General features: G+C 49.1%; 1 protein-coding gene across 1 annotated transcript; it reads right to left on the bottom strand.

Moving 5' to 3' along the window:
- Positions 1-1,533: 1,533 nt before the first annotated feature.
- Positions 1,534-15,309, bottom strand: LOC129715028 (exocyst complex component 6B-like). Its single transcript, XM_055664852.1, has 6 exons — positions 15,271-15,309; positions 12,502-12,585; positions 12,230-12,276; positions 7,247-7,367; positions 5,467-5,538; positions 1,534-2,256 (listed from the first exon to the last, which is right to left on the bottom strand). Exons 1-6 carry the CDS (start codon positions 15,307-15,309, stop codon positions 2,155-2,157), a joined length of 465 nt encoding a protein of 154 aa, XP_055520827.1. The 3' UTR covers positions 1,534-2,154.
- Positions 15,310-19,094: the final 3,785 nt, after the last annotated feature.

Below are 19,094 nucleotides of genomic sequence, written 5' to 3'. Positions count from 1 at the left end.
TCGCTGGTCGGCAATAGACAATAGACAATAGGTGCAGGAGTAGGCCATTCGGCCCTTCGAGCCAGCACCGCCATTCAATGTGATCATGGCTGATCATCCCCAATCAGTACCCCGTTCCTGCCTTCTCCCCATATCCCCTGACTCCGCTATCTTTAAGAGCCCCATCTAGCTCTAGCTTGAAAGCATCCAGAGAACCGGCCTCCACCGCCCTCTGAGGCAGGGAATTCCACAGAAGCGGGCTCGGCGGGCCGATGGGCCTGTTCCTGCACTGTATCCCGAAACTAAGCTAAACCTGAACTGAAGGGTTACTTTGGCAAGGGGATTGGGTTCCATTTTTACAGCCCACCCCGTCCTCATATAACGAGGAGGAATGTCAATGCAGAGTTCAACGTGCACAGCTAAGAAAACTCCACCTAATTGTACACAACGCGGCCTGCCAAGAAAGTCAGTCTGCTCAGGCAGTACAACTTCAAAGCTCAAAGTCAAACAGAACATCCACCACATTGCGTTTAGCCGCCACTGGAGAGTAAATCTGGCTGCAGATTTATCACCAAGGAAAGTCTTCACAGGATGAGGCAAAAAGGGGCAGGAAATGGGGCTTGTGTGTGTGCTCAGCTCTTGGATGATGACCTGACGATGCTGCCAAGATCTTCACCAGAAATTCAACCGTACTCCTGCAGACACGCACGCACGCACGCACACACACACACAGGCATGCGCACACACACACACACACACAGGCATGCGCACACACACGCGCGCACACCCACACACACACACACACACACACACGCATGCGCACACACACACACACACACACACACAGGCATGCGCACACACACACACACACACACACACACGTCCACCCACACACACACACACACACGTCCACACACACACACACACAGGTAGATCCGCACATACACTCAGGTCAGGAGAAACACACCCAGGACTACACACACACACACACACAGGGTGAAATCGGACGAGACACACACACACACACGCACACACACGCACACACGTAGTCGCTACACACACACTCACAAACACACACACACACACACATGCGCCCACACACACACACACGCAGGCACGCACGCACGCACACACACACACAGGCATGCCACACACACACACACACACACAGGCATGCACACACACAAACACACACACAGGCATGCGCACACACACACACACAGGCATGCGCGCACACACACACACAGGCATGCGCACACACACACACACACAGGCATGCACACACACACACACACACAGGCATGCGCACACACCCACACACACACACAGGCATGCGCACACACACACACACACACAGACCACGCACGCACACACACACACACACAGGCATGCGCACACACACACACACACACACAGGCATGCGCGCACACACACACACACACACAGGCATGCGCACACACACACACACACACAGGCATGCGCACACACACACACACGCACACGCACACACATACACACACACACACACGCGAGCGCGCACACACACACATATACACACACACACTCACACATATACACACACTCACACACACATGCGCACACACACGCACACGCACACACACACACATATATACGCACACACACACCGGCATACGCACACACACGTACACACACACACCTTCCAACATGCAGAAAATGTAAATCAAAAAAGGAAGTAATTTGACAAAAATGAGACGGCTTCTTGCTTGAAGGCAAGGGATGCACCAGCCAGTAGCAGTCGGCTGTGTGTGTACATGTCCATTCCTTCTACAATATTTCCCATGGACTGCGCGAGGCATGGCTACCTCCAACCACTCCACAGGCCCAGGGGCAGGTCTGGCCAACTCACGCAACACAATGCTCGTAAATCTTATACGTTTCAATAAGATCCTCTCATCCTTCTAAACTCCAGGTTGTACAAGCCCAGCCGCTCCATTCTCTCAGCATATGACAGTCCCGCCATCCCGGGAATTAACCTTGTAAACCTACGCTGCACTCCCTCAATAGCAAGAATGTCCTTCCTCAAATTAGGGGACCAAAACTACACACAATACTCCAGGTGTGGGGTCTTGATGGGACAAATGGCATAATTCAGCTCCTGAAGCTTATGAACTTATGAATCACATCTAATGATTCTTACCTGAAGACTCCAGACCACTTCTTGAGCAGAATGTCTCCGTACTGATCACGTATCTCCAACAGCATGTCAAAGTACTGATTGACGGGGAAGCCATAACCCTGCAAATCGAACGCAAGTCCTTTAGACACCAGTCCTTTGTGGGGAAAGTAGTTCATCGCGGGTTCTATCGCAACGCAGACACATAGAAACATAGCAGATAGGTGCAGGAGTAGGCCATTCGGCCCTTCAAGCAAGCACCGTCATTGTTATTTAATTTTTTTTATTTAATTCTTTATTTCGAGCAGAATACAAGAATAAAAAGCAAGTGTGAAACAACAAACAAAAAACAACACAAGAATATTTATAAAGTGTCATGAACAATATCTGTACATAAATGAAATCGTTTGTGTCGAATTTGTGTCTGCAAAGGAGCAGGAAGAAGCCAAATCTTATTAATTCCCACCCCTTATTCAACTGCTATATGTACACCATATGTACACCAGCAGCTATATGTACACCATATGTATATGATATGGTGTGTCATAGGTTGAATAAGTTAGGTCTTTATTCTCTGGAGCGCAGAAGGTTAAGGGGGGACCTGATAGAGATCTTTAAAATGATGAGAGGGATAGACAGAGTTGATGTGGACAAGCTTTTCCCTTTGAGAATAGGGATGATTCAAACAAGAGGACATGTCTTCAGAATTAAGGGACAGAAGTTTAGGGGTAACATGAGGGGGAACTTCTTTACTCAGAGAGTGGTAGCGGTGTGGAATGAGCTTCCAGTGGAAGTGGTGGAGGCAGGTTCATTGGTATCATTTAAAAATAAATTGGATAGGCATATGGATGAGAAGGGAATGGAGGGTTATGGTACGAGTGCAGGCAGGTGGGACTAAGGGAAAAAAAGTTGTGTCGGCACGGACTTGTAGGGCCGAGATGGCCTGTTTCCGTGCTGTAATTGTTATATGGTTATATGGTTATATGTACACCAGCAGCTATATGTACACCATATTATTTACATTTATACACTAATCAAATATTTACAAAGCCATACAAAAAAAGAAAGAAAAAGAAAAAAGAAAATAACCTCATATACTATACAGTATCTTAGTCACATAGACAACCGGTCACCCTATAATCACCTTTCCCAATACAATCAGTATAACAAATATCCCACTGACAATCACGTATCCTCAGCCCAATATCCTTTAAAAAAATGTGTTTTTGTACATCTTTTTAAACTGAATTATGTTTGTGCTAGGTTTTATCTCCTGTTCCAGACCATTCCACAAATTCAACACAATCATGGCTGATCATCCAAAATAGTACCCCGTTCCTCCTTTCTCCCCCATATCCCTTGATTCCGTTAGCCCTAAGAGGTGAATCTGACTCTCCCTTGAAAACATCCAATGAATTGGCCTCCACTGCCTTCTGTGGCGGAGAATTCCACAGATTCACAACCCTCTGGGTGAAAAGGTTTTTCCTCATCTCAGCACAAAATAGCCTACCCCTTATTCTTAAGTCTGAAGAAGGGTCTCGACCCGAAACATCACCTATTCCTTCTCTCCGTAGGTGTGGCCTCACCCGCTGAGTTTCTCCAGCAGTTTTGTCTACCTGGTGAAGTTTTGTCAACTTGCGAAAGTTTTAGAAGCATTTGGACAGGTACATGGATAGGACAGGTGTAGAGGGATATGGGCCAAACGCAGGCAGGTGGGACTAGTGTGGCTGGGACATGTTGGGCAAGTTGGCCCCACGGGGCTGTTTCCACGCTGTATCACTCTATGACTCTATCAACCGAGAATATAGCATGGTACAGCACAGTTTAATTGTCACGTGTACTGAGGTACAGTGAAAAGCTTTTGTTGCATGCTATCCAGTCAGCAGGAAGACAATACACGATCACAATCTAGCAGTCGACAGTGTACACATACAAGATGAAGGATATAACGTTTAGTGCAAGGTAAAGTCCAGTAAAATCCAATTAAACATAGTCCGAGGGTCTCCAGTGAGGTAGATGGGAGGTCAGGACCACTAGCTGGTTGGGCCATGGTTCTAGTTCCCTGATAACAGCTGGGAAGAACTGGCCCCTACTGAATGTGGCAGAGAGTTCAGAGTTTTCACACTCTGGCTGTGAAAAAAGTGTATAACTCCTCCCGGTTCTGTAAAGGATTTGGACTTGAGACTGAAGCTGTGACCCCCTCTCCCACACCCCTAACATCGGGAGCAATCTTCCTGCATCCTAGCCTGTCTCGTCACTTTAATTTTGTAAGTTTCTATAAGATCCCCTGTTTTATGATCTTCTTTCCTTCCCGGGATAAACCAAGTTCTATCATAACATATTCATATAGACAATCCTGACATCCCAGGAGGCCATTCTGGGAACCCTCTCGATCCAGCACCGCCATTCAATGTGATCATGGCTGATCATCCCCAATCAGTACCCCGTTCCTGCCTTCTCCCCATATCCCCTGACTCCACTATTTTTAAGAGCCCTAACTAGCTCTCTCTTGAAAGCATCCAGAGAACCGGCCTCCTCTGAGGCAGAGAATTCCACAGAACTTCTCTGGCTCTCTCAGGACGCTGCCTGTTGCTGATACTCCAGCATTGTGGTGTAGAAACTAAACTGAAACTGGAGGTCAACGTTTTCACATGAAACTATCAAACTGACACAACACCTCCCCCTTCTGTCGTGGGGTGGACTGAGATGACCCATCCACCCTCGTTCCACACCCCCCACAATTTGGCACTCCCCAATCCCCTCCACCTTTTGTAATTTCTAAATCCCATCTTGTGGGCAAGCATCAATTTTCCTTACCTGAATAGAGTGTCTGCAAAGAGAACGAGCAGGTTCTTCAAATCCAGCACCAGGTTCGGGTCCGAGCAGTACGACTGAGGGTGAGGAACAAAAAAAATCATAGTTCCACGCCAGATCTTAGAAACAAGGAACTGCAGATAACCATTAATATAACAATTACAGCACGGAAACAGGCCATCTCGGCCCTACAATCCATGCCGAACGGCCTCCCCGCCCTCTGCCTGCAGAGAATACCACAACCCTCCCTTCCCTTCTCTCCTATGCCATGATTTATTTGCTGCCTGTACCAATGCGAGTGCCTCCACCACTTCCACTGTGGTGCTCTAAACTCCACTGAGGTCCGCTACTACTCTCTGCGTAAAGAACGTTACGGACACATGTACACGATGCAAACAGTCCCTTAATTCCAAGTCATGTCCCATCCAAGAATCGTTCCATTGCTCACAATTTGGCCGCTTGTCCACATCACCTCTGTCTATCCCTCTCATCAGTTTGGGCAAGCATCAGGTCCTTACCTGTAGAGTGTCTGCAAAGAGAACGAGGAGGTTCTTCAAATCCAGCACCAGGTTCGGGTCCGAGCAGTACGACTGAGGGTGAGGAACAAAACAAATCATAGTTCAATGCCAGATCTTGTAGTAAATCTCCTCTCAGATGCTGCTTAATACACAAAATAACACAGTGCTGGAGTAACTCAGCGGGTCAGGCAGCGTCTCTGGTGGGCATGCATAGGTTATATATCGTCAGAAGGGTCATCCATCATGTTCTCAACAGACTCCAGCACTTGCTGTTCCTGATGGGCTAGATGGGCCGAATGGCCTCATTCATAAGTTCACAAGCTCACAAGTGATAGGAGCAGAATTAGGCCATTCGGCCCATCTAGTCCGCCATGGCTGATCTATCACTCCCTCCTGACCCCATTCTCCTGCCTTTTCCCCATAACCCCATAATTCGGTTCCTGCAACGTATGCACTAATGAAACGCCTGTCCACATTCTCCACAGATGCTGCCTGACCCGCTGAGTTACTCCAGCACTCTGTGAAATGTCATCTATCCATGTTCTCCACAGACGCTGCCTGACCCGCTGAGTTACTCCAGCACTCTGTGAAACGTCACCTATCCATGTTCTCCACAGATGCTGCCTGACCCGCTGAGTTACTCCAGCACTCTGTGAAACGTCACCTATCCATGTTCTCCACAGATGCTGCCTGACCCGCTGAGTTACTCCAGCATTCTGTGAAACGTCACCTATCCATGTTCTCCACAGATGCTGCCTGACCCGCATTTTGTGTTCTTTTTGTTTAAAGGCATTTCGGGACTTATTGTGGAGGGAGAGGGTGGGGGAGGAAACTGGGAGAGAGATTAGAGACGGGACAAACATGGTCGGTAAAGGGTGGGCAGGGGTGAGGGGGTGGCACGGTGACGCAGCGGTAGAGTTGCTGCCTCACAGCGCTAGAGACCCGGGTTCCACCCGATCTCCGGGTGTTCCGGTTTCCTCCCACACTCCAAACTCCCACACTCCAAAGGCATGCAGGTTGATTTGTGGGTTAAATGGCTTCGGTGAAAGTGTAGATTGTCCCCAGTGTGTGTAGGATGGTGTTGATGTGCCGGGATCATAGCAAAAGGATTTGAGTATAGGAGCAGGGAGGTTCTACTGCAGTTGTACAGGGTCTTGGTGAGACCACACCTGGAGCATTGCGTACAGTTTTGGTCTCCTAATCTGAGGAAGGACATTATTACCATAGAGGGAGTGCAGAGAAGGTTCACCAGACTGATTCCTGGGATGTCAGGACTGTCTTATGAAGAAAGACTGGATAGACTTGGTTTATACTCTCTAGAATTTAGGGGATCTTATAGAAACTTACAAAATTCTTAAGGGGTTGGACAGGCTAGATGCAGGAAGATTGCTCCCGATGTTGGGGAAGTCCAGGACAAAGGGGTCACAGCTTAAGGATAAGGGGGAAATCCTTTAAAACCGAGATGAGAAGAACTTTTTTCACACAGAGAGTGGTGAATCTCTGGAACTCTCTGCCGCAGAGGGTAGTTGAGGCCAGTTCATTGGCTATATTTAAGAGGGAGTTAGATGTGGCCCTTGTGGCTAAAGGGATCAGGGGGTATGGAGAGAAGGCAGGTACAGGATACTGAGTTGGATGATCAGCCATGATCATATTAAATGGCGGTGCAGGCTCGAAGGGCCGAATGGCCTACTCCTGCACCTAATTTCTATGTTTCTATGTTTCCGCGCTGTATCTGTAAAACATCTGTGGGTGGAAGGCTAATCGACACAGTCTTACTTACTGAATGGGTGCGGAGTGCTGACATGGTTTTGGACACGGCCAGCTCCCAGAGTTGGTCGATGTACACTCTGTTCACCAGGCCCTGGGTGGTGTGGAGGATGTGGTCCTCAACCACGAAGAAGCTGCAGGGAGAATGGCCACAGGTCAGAGAAGTGGAGGAAAAGTCAGCCGCAGCAAAATCACAGCCCAGACCATCGCACAATCCAGCCTCCCTCCCACTGACTCCATCTACACCTCACGCTGCCTCGGCAAGGCCAGCAGCATCATCAAGGACCAGTCTCACCCCGGCCACTCCCTCTTCTCCCCTCTCCCATCGGGCAAGAGGTACAGAAGTGTGAAAACAAACGCACACACCTCCAGATTCAGGGACAGTTTCGTCCCGGCTGTTATCAGGCAACTGAACCATCCTACAACAACCAGAGAGCGGTCCTGAACTACTATCTACCTTATTGGAGACTCTCGGACTATCTTTGATCGGACTTTACTGGCTTTATTTTGCACTAAACGCTATTCATGTTATTCCCTGTATCATGCGGATCAACATTGTGGACGGCTCGATTGTAATCACGTATTGTCTTTCCGCTGACTGTACAGCACGCAACAAAAGCTTTTCACTGTACCTCGGTACACGTGACAATAAACTAAACTCAACTGACATCCCTCTGGTTCACGTTTTTAGATTAGTTTGGAAAAACAGCGCGAAAATAGGCCCTTCGGCCCACCAAGTCCGTGTCAACCAGCAATGCCCATATACTAGCACTATCCAACGCACTGGGGCCAATTAAAAGTTTAACCAAAGTCAATTAACTTTAAAAATTCCACGTCTCTGGAGTGTGGGAGGAATCGGGAGCACCCGGAAAAAAACCAACCCATGTGGTCACAGGGAGAACGTACAAACTCCGTACAGGAAGGAGATGAGGAGGAATTTCTTTAGTCAGAGGGTGGTGAATCTGTGGAATTCTTTGCCACAGACGGCTGTGGAGGCCAAGTCAGTGGATATGTTTAAGGCAGAGATAGATAGATTATTGTGTTTAAGAAGGAACTGCAGATGCTGGAAAATCGAAGGTATACAAAAATGCTGGAGAAACTCAGCGGGTGCAGCAGCATCTATGGAGAGAAGGAAATAGGCAACGTTTCGGGCCGAAACGTTGCCTATTTCCTTCGCTCCATAGATGCAGCTGCACCCGCTGAGTTTCTCCAGCATTTTTGTCTACCTGTTAGATGGATTCTTGATTAGTGCGGGTGGCAGGGGTAATGGGGAGAAGGCAGGAGAATGGGGTTGGGAGGGAGAGATAGATCAGCCATGATTGAATGGTGGATTAGAACGATGGGCCGAATGGTCTAATTTGTCTTCTATCACTTATGAACTTATAAATATGCAGACTACAGTTCTAGAGTAAAGTCCCAGCCTGCTCAACCCCTCACCCCTGGCAACATTCTCGTAAATCTCCTCTGCTCCCCCCTTGCCAGAGGAGACGTTCTGAGGGAAGACGACTAAAGTGAAATACTCAATAGACAATAGGTGCAGGAGTAGGCCATTTGGTGCCAGCACCGCCATTCAATGTGATCGTGGCTGATCATCCACAATCAGTACCCCGTTCCTGCCTTCTCCCCATATCCCCTGACTCCGTTATCTTCAAGAGCCCTATCTAGCTCTCTCTTGAAAGTATCCAGAGAACCGGCCTCCACCGCCCTCTGAGGCAGAGAATTCCACAGACTCACAACTCTTTGTGTGAAAAAGTGTTTCCTCGTCTCTGTTCTAAATGGCTTACCCATTATTCCCCTGACTCCGCTATCTTTACTCGTCCAATTAAACATTCCTCTCACGGTGGCGCAGCGGTAGAGTTGCTGCCTCACAGCACCAGAGACCCGGGCTCCATCCTGACTACGGGTGCTGTCTGTACGGAGTTTGAACGTTCTCCCCGTGACCTGCGTGGCTTTTCTCCTAGTTCTTTGGCTTTCAAAGACGTGCAGGTTTGTAGGTTAATTGGCATGCTTATAAATGTAAATTGTCCCTAGTGTGTGTAGGATAGCGTTAATGTGCGGGGATCGCTGGTCGGCGTGGACTCAGTTTAGTTTATCGTCACGTGTACTGAGGTACAGTGAAAAGCTTTTGTTGCGTGCTAACCAGTCAGCGTAAAAAGACAGTACATGATTACAATCAAAGATAGACACAAAATGCTGGAGTAACCCAGTGGAACAGGCAGCATCTCTGGAGAGAAGGAATGGGTGATGTTTCAGGTCATGATTGGTTCAATAGACAATAGACAATAGGTGCAGGAGTAGGCCATTTGGCCCTTCGAGCCAGCATCGCCATTCAATGTGATCATGGCTGATCATCCACAATCAGTACCCCGTTCCTGCCTTCTCCCCATGTCCCCTGACTCCGCTATTTTTAAGAGCCCTATGTAGCTCTCTCTTGAAAGCATCCAGAGAACCGGCCTCCACCGCCCTCTGAGGCAGAGAATTCCACAGACTCACCACTCTCTGTGAGAAAAAGTGTTTCCTCGTCTCCGTGCTAAATGGCTTACTCCTTATTCTTAAACTGTGTGGCCCCTAGTTCTGGACTACCCCAACATCGGGAACATGTTTCCTGCCTCTAGCGTGTCCAAGCCCTTAACAATCTTCAGGGTCTGAAGAAGGGTCTCAACCCGAAACGTCACCCATTCCTTCTCTCCAGAGATGCTGCCCGTCCCGCTGAGTTCCTCCAGCACTTTGTGTCTAACTTCGATCTAAACCAGCACCTGCAGTTCCTTCATGCATGTGATCACAATCGATCCATTTACAGTGTATTGATACATGGTCTGTTGGAATCGAGGTTTACGAGCGTGGAGGCTTAAGGGCCTGTCCCACATGGTGTATTTTTCGTCAAATGCTGGCGTCTTTGACTGACGTACCAGGACACAGAAAGATTTGCGGCATGCTGCGGCGTGATGTGGCGGTGACGTGATGACGTATCAAGTGTCGCAACATTTTTTTGTCGCCGCTGGATTTTCAAATGTTCAAAACCATTTAGCGGCACTGACATGACGCCAGCAGTCGCTGAAAATAATTGCCAAGTGGGACCGGCCCTATAGGGTGATTTCACTAAAGGTCACTGGAGCGTAGATCCGCACCCACGACCAAAACATGTTTTTTTTGTCGCTGAATTTATCAAAAGTAAGTTAATAATGACTTACTTTTGATGAAATTCAGGATTTTGGACCTGTAAATATCCACGGCAAATGTCGGCTGTTCATTTCCGCCGGTTTGGCACCTTCAGCTCCCTCTTGAATTTACCTTACTTGCTATCTTTTTTTTCCCCTGTAAATCTAGGTAGCTGTGCCTCACGGTCACCCCGACTGGTACAGTAAATTGCAGCTCACAACCTCGCCGTTTTCTATGTTTTTAACGGGTGGGAAAATGCGTTTTTTCCCATCCACTAACATGCACCGAACCCTCGAGTGTCCTCCACTTGAGAATTTTGGTCACGTGGGTGCGGATCTACGCTCCAGTGACCTTTAGTGAAATCACCCTATAGCAACGTGAGTTGGTGGATCTGCTTCTGTGGCTCGCCAGGCAAGCAGCCGCCTGGGAAGGGCGCCATCTTGGAAGCCACGGTGGGCCGGAGGGCCTGTTTCCGCGCTGCGTTTCTAAACTGCGCAAAACTGAAACCATCTTAAATCCTTGCGATTGCCCGAGGATCGGGAAGGCTAAGCCCGACGTCTTAGAAAATGTTCCCAATGCCGGGCGAGTCCAGAACCAGGGGCCGCAGTCTTAGAATAAAGGGGAGGCCATTTAAGACTGAGGTGAGAAAAAAACGTTTTCACCCAGAGCGTTGTGGATTTGTGGAATTCCCCGCCACAGAGGGCAGTGGAGGCCAAGTCACTGGATGGATTTAAGGGAGAGTAAAGCCCTTGTCCCACTTTCCCGAGTTACTCATGAATTCTCCCGAGTTTTCCCCTTGATTGAAACTTGGAGAATGTCTGTAGCGAGTCCGTAGGAGTCCGTAGATATATCGTAGCGGCTCGTTATACAGGCCGTAAGTACTCGGTGCATCAGGTAAGTCGGGACGTTTTTTTCATCATGTTCAAAAATGTCCAGGAGTAAAAAAAATAGCCCCGAGTACCTACGGCCGGCGTCTCCGAGTTTGAATCGAGGGGAAAACGCGGGAGAATTCGTGAGTAACTCGGGATAATGGTACAGGGCCTTTAGATAGAGCACTAGGGGCTAGCGGAATCAAGGGATATGGGGAGAAGGCAGGCACGGGTTATTGATTGGGGACGATCAGCCATGATCACAATGAATGGCGGTGCTGGCTCGAATGGCCTCCTCCTGCACTTATTTTCTATGTTTCTATGGAAGCACCGCGCCGGTAGAACGTTTTTTTATTTCTGACTCTCGCACGCAGAACATAGAAACACAGAAAATAGGTGCAGGAGTAGGCTATTCTGCCCTTCGAGCCTGCACTGCCATTCAATATGATCATGGCTGATCATCCAACTCAGTATTCTGTACCTGCCTTCTCTCCATACCCCCTGATCCCTTTAGCCACAATTGCCACATCTAACTCCCTCTTAAATATAGCCAATGAACTGGCCTCAACTACCTTCTGTGGCAGAGAGTTCCAGAGATTCACCACTCTCTGCGTGAAAAATGTTTTTCTCATCTCGGTTCTAAAAGATTTCCCCCTTATCCTTAAACTGTGACCCCTTGTTCTGGACTTCCCCAACATCGGGAACAATCTTCCTGCATCTAGCCTGTCGAACCCCTCAAGAATTTTGTAAATTTCTATAAGATCACCCCTCAATCTTCTAAATTCTAGCGAGTCTATCCAGTCTTTCTTCATATGAAAGTCCTAACATCACAGGAATCAGTCTGGTGAACCTTCTCTGTACTCCCTCTATGGTAATAATGTCCTTCCTCAGATTTGGAGACCAAAACTGTGCGTAATACTCCAGGTGTGGTCTCACCAAGACCCTGTACAACTAGGACGAACACTCACCCCACGATTTGATGAAAGTACCTCCTGTAGCCGTCTAATGTTTCATGCTGCAACAAGACAAGCATTTTGAGTCAGGACAATAAACGGAACGACGGCAGGCTAAACTAAAGAATAGAATCTCAGGGGGAAAATGGACCGAGTGCAGGGGGGGGGGGGGTCAAACTGATCTGACGAGCTGAGTAATCCGCAGTTAAAAACAAAAAGGCAAGTTTATGCGGTCAAGAATACAACGTTCTTTGCTCAGTGGATATGAATGGGGAGATTATACCTACCATGTTCGAAGGGAGCTGGAAGACTAAGCGAGCCTGTTTCTTCCTTTGTTTCCTGTAGTAGCTCTCAAACGTATCCTGGGCACCCTGGAGGAATGAAAGGCAAGTCAAAGGGGGATGTCTCCAACAGAGTCGAGAGCCCGCAAACAGAGTCAACCCCCACCCCCCCCCCACCCCACGGCCAAAGGGCCGACAATGGCTGATCTGTGTGTCGGAAGGGACTGCAGTTTCAGCCCCAGTTTCAAGCGAAGACACACACAAAAAGCCGGAGTAACTCAGCGGGACAGGCAGCATCTGTGGAGAGAAGGAGCGGGTGATGTTTCGGGGGTCGAGACCCTTCTTCTAACTAGTCAGGTGGAGATATAGGGGAGGATAATAGACAAAAGACAATAGGTGCAGGAGTAGGCCGTTCGGCCCTTCAAGCCAGCACCGCCTTCAATGTTATCATCCCCAATCAAACTGCGTTCCGCCTTCTCCCTATATGCCCCTTATTGCTTTCTTTGAGCCCATCTAGTCTCTTTCAAGCATTTGGCCTTTATCTCTCCACATCACCGTCTATATCTCTTGTTTCCCTCTCCCTTGACTCTCAGTCTGAAGAAGGGTCTCTCCAGAGATGCTGCCTGTCCCGCTGAGTTACTTCAGCTTTTTGTGTCTATCAGTGGCTGATCTGGTGTCGCGGGGGGGGAGGGGTGAACACCTTCGGCCGAGGCTCCCCGTCCACACAGTCAGAAGGGGGAGACACCATGTCCCGTGGGAACTAACCCCTTCACCCCGACTGGTCACGGTGGAGCACAATTGGCTGAACGCCACAAACCCGCGCGGGATCGCACGGAAACGTTTTCGGAATGGCGGAGAGTTAGAACACGAAAGGCCTCGTACGCCAATGACATATACATATCTCTCATATGCTGAGAGAATGGAGCGGCTGGGCTTGTACACTCTGGAGTTTTTAGAAGGATGAGAGGGTACCTCATTGAAACATATTAGATTGTTAAGGGCTTGGACACGCTAGAGGCAGGAAACATGTTCCCGATGTTGGGGGAGTCCAGAACTAGGGACCACACAGTTTAAGAATAAGGAGGGAGCCATTTAGAACAGAGACGAGGAAACACTCTTTCTCACAGAGAGTGGTGAGTCTGTGGAATTCTCTGCCTCAGAGGGCGGTGGAGGCCGGTTCTCTGGAAGCTTTCAAGAGAGAGCTAGATAGGGTTCTTAAAGATAGCGGAGTCAGGGGATATGGGGAGAAGGCAGGAACGGGGTACTGATTGGGGATGATCAGCCATGACAGTGCTGGCTCGAAGGGCCGAATGGCCTACTCCTGCACCTATTTTCTATTGTCTATTGACAACCCCACTTCCCCCACTCCCCCGAACCCTAGCGCACACAGTTTAAGAATCGGAGGGAGGCCATTTAGAACAGAGACGAGGAAACATCAAGGACCAGTGGTGACGTCCCCGGAAAATTCAGAGTGCGGTGGAGGAAGGGTTTTGGAAGCTATCAAGAGAGAGCTAGATAGGGCTCTTAAAAATACGGTTAGGGGATTGGGGAGAAGGCAGCTCTCCGCAAGAAATTGGGGCGAATTGTGGACGCAGCCCATGGACCATCTACACAAACCGACCTATTTCCTTCCATTGACAACTCCACTTCTACACTCCCTCACCTGCGCTGCCTCGGCAAGGCCAGCAGCATAATCAAAGACCAGTCTCACCCCCGGCCACTCCCTCTTCTCCCCTCTCCCCCGTCAGGGCAAGATGTACAGAAGTGTGAAAACGCACACACCTCCAGATTCAGGGAGTTTCTTCCCGGCTGTTATCAGGCAACTGAACCATCCTCTCACCAACTAGAGAGCGGTCCTGACCTCCCATCGGCCTTACTGAAGATCCTCGGACTATCTTTAAGAAAGAACTGCAGTTGCTGGAAAAATGGAAGGTAGACAAAAATGCTGGAAAAACTCAGCGGGTGAGGCAGCATCTATGGAGCGAAGGAATAGGTGACGTTTCGGGTCAAAACGTCACCTATTCCTTCGCTCCATAGATGCTGCCTCGCCCGCTGAGTTTCTCCAGCATTTTTGTCTACCACGGACTATCTTTTGATCAGACTTAACTGGCTTGACCTTGCACTGAACGGTATTCACGCTAGTCGATGCAAACTGTATCTCTAAACTAAACTAAAGTGTGGGAAGGAACTGCAGATGCTGGTTTACATCGGGGACACAAAATGCAGGAGTAACTCAGCGGGACTGGCAGCATCCGTAGAGAGAAGGAATGGGTAAAGGAAACTAAATGTAGGATTAGTGCAAGTGGACACTGTGGATGGTTGGCGTGGGCTCGGGATAGCCGAGGGGCCCAGTCTCCATGCTGAGTGGGTCCATTGACTCCCCTGAAGGTTGCTCCGTGGAGTTAATCTGTGAATGGGAAGCAGGCGTGTGAACCATTCGGTCCCTTGTACATTGGTATTGAAATGAACAGCAAGACAGTAGCAGAGATTTCCCAGTGGCGGATCCGGATCCGGTCCCCCTCCCCCCCCCCCCCCCCCCTCCCCCCCCCCCCCCCCCCCCCCCCCGCTGCGAGAATACAACTTTCTCTACAAGAAGGTGGCGAATGTTCGAGATTAGTTCCTGCCTCCTTTCACAGACAAGAACAAACTGTAGCCGTTTCTGACGACAACAACAAAAAAGACACAAAAGGGGTATTAAAGTCTAAATGACACGGGATTGCGGGCGATTTTAATGAGAAGCCATTTTTCTTTCTCCGCTACTATTTACAATCTTGCCTTTTCTCTCAGGGTAGCCTCAACCTCGAGTGGCTCCATAATCCTCTGACGTCTTAAGGTTAGGTCCTCGGCCTTTATCTGGAGGTCCAACTTCTGTGCATTGGCACAATAGACGATAGGTGCAGGAGTGGGCCATTCGGCCCTTCGAGCCAGCACCGCCATTCAATGGTTAGCACGCAACCACGGGGGAGTCCAGAACCAGGGGCCACACACAGTTTAAGAATAAGGGGTAAGACATTTAGAACGGAGACGAGGAAACGCTTTTTCTCACAGAGAGTGGTGAGTCTGTGGAATTCTCTACCTCAGAGGGCGGTGGAGGCAGGTTCTCTGGATGCTTTCAAGAGCTAGATAGGGCTCTTAAAAATAGCGGAGTCAGGGGATGTGGGGAGAAGCATCCAGAGAACATGCCTCCACCGCCCTCTGAGGCAGAGAATTCCACAGACTCACCACTCTCTGTGAGAAAAAGTGTTTCCTCGTCTCCGTTCTAAATGGCTCCCTCCTTATTCTTAAACTGTGTGGCCCCTGGTTCTGGACTCCCCCAACATCGGGAACATGTTTCCTGCCTCTAGCTGTGTCCAAACCCTTAACAATCTTATATGTTTCAATGAGATATCCTCTCATCCTTCTAAACTCCAGAGTGTACAAGCCCAGCTGCTCCATTCTCTCAGCATATGACAGTCCTGCCATCCCTGGAATTAACCTGGTGACCCTACGCTGGGCTCCCTCAATAGCAAGAATGTCCTTCCTCAAATTAGGGGACCAAAACTGCACACAATACTCCGTGGAAGGCGTGGAGGACCACTGCGAGGGGGGGGAGGGGAACAAAGCGGAGGGGGGGAGCCGGCGTGCTTCGTAACTTTGTCAGCACTGTAGGTGCCTGTTATTTCTATACATTGTGTAGGCAAGCAAAGAATCTCACTGTGCCTTGCCGCACGTGACAATCCAGCGCGGGAAGTCGCACATGAACCGTCCCACCACGGCCAGCGAGCAGTGCGAACTTGCAGTGCTGACAAGCTTCAGGAAAAAATGTTTCAATGTGGACCAGGGGCCAAGCTTAGAATAAAGGGGAGGTCGCAGTGAGAAAAAAAATCCAGAGAGTTGTGTGAATTTATGGAATTCCTGCCTTCCCTCATGTTGGGCAGTCCAGACCTCAGGGGCTAATGGTCTTAGAATAAAGGGACGGGGATCATTTTTAAGGCCTGAGGTGAGGTTAGGAAAAACTTTTCACCCAGAGAGTTGTGAATTTGTGGAATTCCCTGCCACAGAGGGCAGTGGAGGCCAAGTCACTGGATGGATATAAGAGAGAGTTAGATAGAGCTCTAGGGGCTAGTGGAGTCCAGGGATACGTGGAGAAGGCAGGCACGGGTTATCGATTGGGGATGATCAGCCATGATCACAATGAATGGCGGTGCAGGCTCGAAGGGCCGAATGGCCTCCTCCTGCACCTATTTTCTATGTTTCTATGTTTCTAACTACTATCTACCTCATTGGTGACCCTCGGACTATCGTTGATCGGACTTTGCTGGCTTTACCTTGCACTAAACTTTATTCCCTTTATCCTGTATCTGTACACTGTGGACGGCTCGATTGTAATCATGTATTGCCTTTCCGCTGACTGGATAGCACGCAACACAAGCTTTTCACTGTACCTCGGGTACATGTGACAATAAACTAAACTGAACTGAACTAAAGAAAGACACAAAATGCTGGAGTAACTCAGCGGGAGAGGCAGCATCAAATTTCGTTTGAACCTCAATGAGGTTCAAATGGCAACAAATAAATTGTATCATTGTATTGTATTGTATCATCTCTGGAGAGTAGGAATGGGTGACGTTTCGTGTCGGAACCCTTTTTCAGACCTGAACTGAACTGATAAAATGTTCATAAATTCACAGGAGTGGAACTAGACCATTCGGCCCATCGAGTCTACTCTGCCATTCAATCCTGGGTGATCTATCATTCCCTCTCAACCCCATTCTCCTGCCTTCTCCCCTTAACCCCTGGCACCTGTACTGGTCAATAATCAATCAATGTGTTTAGGAAGGGACTGCAGATGCTGGAAAATCGAAGGTAGACAAAAAAGCTGGAGAAACTCAACAGGTGCAGCAGCATCTATGGAGCGAAGGAAATAGGCAACGTTTTGGGCCGAATGTAGTCTGAAGTAGGCTTTCGGACGTAAACGTTGCCTATGTCCTTCGCTCCATAGATGCTGCTGCACCCGCTGAGTTTCTCCAGCATTTTGTGTACCTTCAATAATCTATCAATCTCCGCCTTAAAAACTTCTGATGACTTGGCCTCCACAGTGGCAATGAATTCCAAAGATTCACCACCCTCTGACTAAAGACATTCTTCCTCATCTTCCTCTCTGAAGGTACATCCTTTAATTCTGAGGCTGGGCCCTCTAGTCCTAGACTCTCCCAGTGAATGAATGAAAGCATGAATGAATGTATGATTGAATGATTGAATAAATGAATTAATGAATGAATGGACTCTCCCACTGGTGGAAACATCCTCTCCACATCCGCTGTTGTATCCTTCTTTCTCGGGTAGGGGGCGATGGGGGAGGGGCAACATGCCCTGGAGGTGGAAGCGTGTGTTCGACAGGACACTGGGAGTGACGGAAAGCTCCCACGCCGTCGGCGCTGAGGGAACGGAAGCGGCCGGGACTGGGAGCGACGGGGGATCGTGTCACTGGGGAATGCCAGGCGCCAGCGGCCGGGAGGCCTCGCTGCCAGCCGATGCCTCTTTCAATCGGCCCGCCCCGACTTTGCGGAAGGAGAATCCATTCAGGGTTTAGCGGCTAAAGGCCCTTCAGCTACTTAGCTCGCTGCGGCTTAGAAGGGAAAGGGACAAAATCTCTTTAAACAAAAGTAATAGGGTCAGCACTCGCAGCACTTTCAAAACAGAATCGCATGCAAAGAAAACAAGTGTTGTAACGACCCCAAGAATCCTTAAGCATGATTGACATAATGTTGGAAGATCAGAGTTCCCTGGCAACCGCTGAAAGCCCAGTCGGCAGCAGTTTCGTCAACTGCTTATGGGGCACATAATGCCCACTGGAAATCACTCAGCGCACCACAAACACCGCCAGAATGTGCTCTGCCTCTCCCCGCCCGATATCGCTAACTGCGAAACCTTTACAAGTGGAACAGGCCCTTAAAGCTTTTCACTGTACCTCGGCACGTGTGATACTAATCTAAAACTGAACTTCAAACTGAACTTTAGTCTTTGTGCTGCTGCAAGTAAGAATTTCATCGTTCCATTGTCGGTACATTTGACGATGAAACGCTCTTCACCGCGACTCTTACTCGCAAAAGGGTGACATCCGAAGGTGCGCAAAGGGCCTGTTCCCACCTGCCGATTTTTTCGCGACTGACGTATCGGGTCACTGGAAAAGTCGTGGCGTGACGGCGCATCGGCGCGCGGCGTCTCCCCGAGCGTCGCAACATTTTTTTTGTCGCCGCTGGATTTTGAAATGTTCAAAATATTTCGGCAACCCGCGATACGCCAGTCAATGACGCCGGCAGTCGCCAAGTGGGAACAGGCCCTTTAACGTCAAAGTGTTTAAGAAGGAACTGCAGATGCTGGAAAATCGAAGGTAGACAAAAATGCTGCAGAAACTCAGCGGGTGCAGCAGCATTTGTGGAGCGAAGGAAATAGGCAACGTTTCGGCCCGAAACCCTTCTTCAGACTGAAAGTGTTGGCTCGAAGGGCCGAATGGCTGACTCCTGCACCTGTTTAAGAATAAGGAGTAAGCCATTTAGAACAGAGATGAGGAACCACTTTTTCTCACAGAGAGTGGTGAGTCTGTGGAATTCTCTGCC

Source organism: Leucoraja erinacea, chromosome 48 (assembly GCF_028641065.1).
Source record: "Leucoraja erinacea ecotype New England chromosome 48, Leri_hhj_1, whole genome shotgun sequence".
NCBI classification, from domain to species: domain Eukaryota; kingdom Metazoa; phylum Chordata; class Chondrichthyes; order Rajiformes; family Rajidae; genus Leucoraja; species Leucoraja erinaceus.
This window is presented reverse-complemented; position numbering and strand designations above follow the sequence as displayed.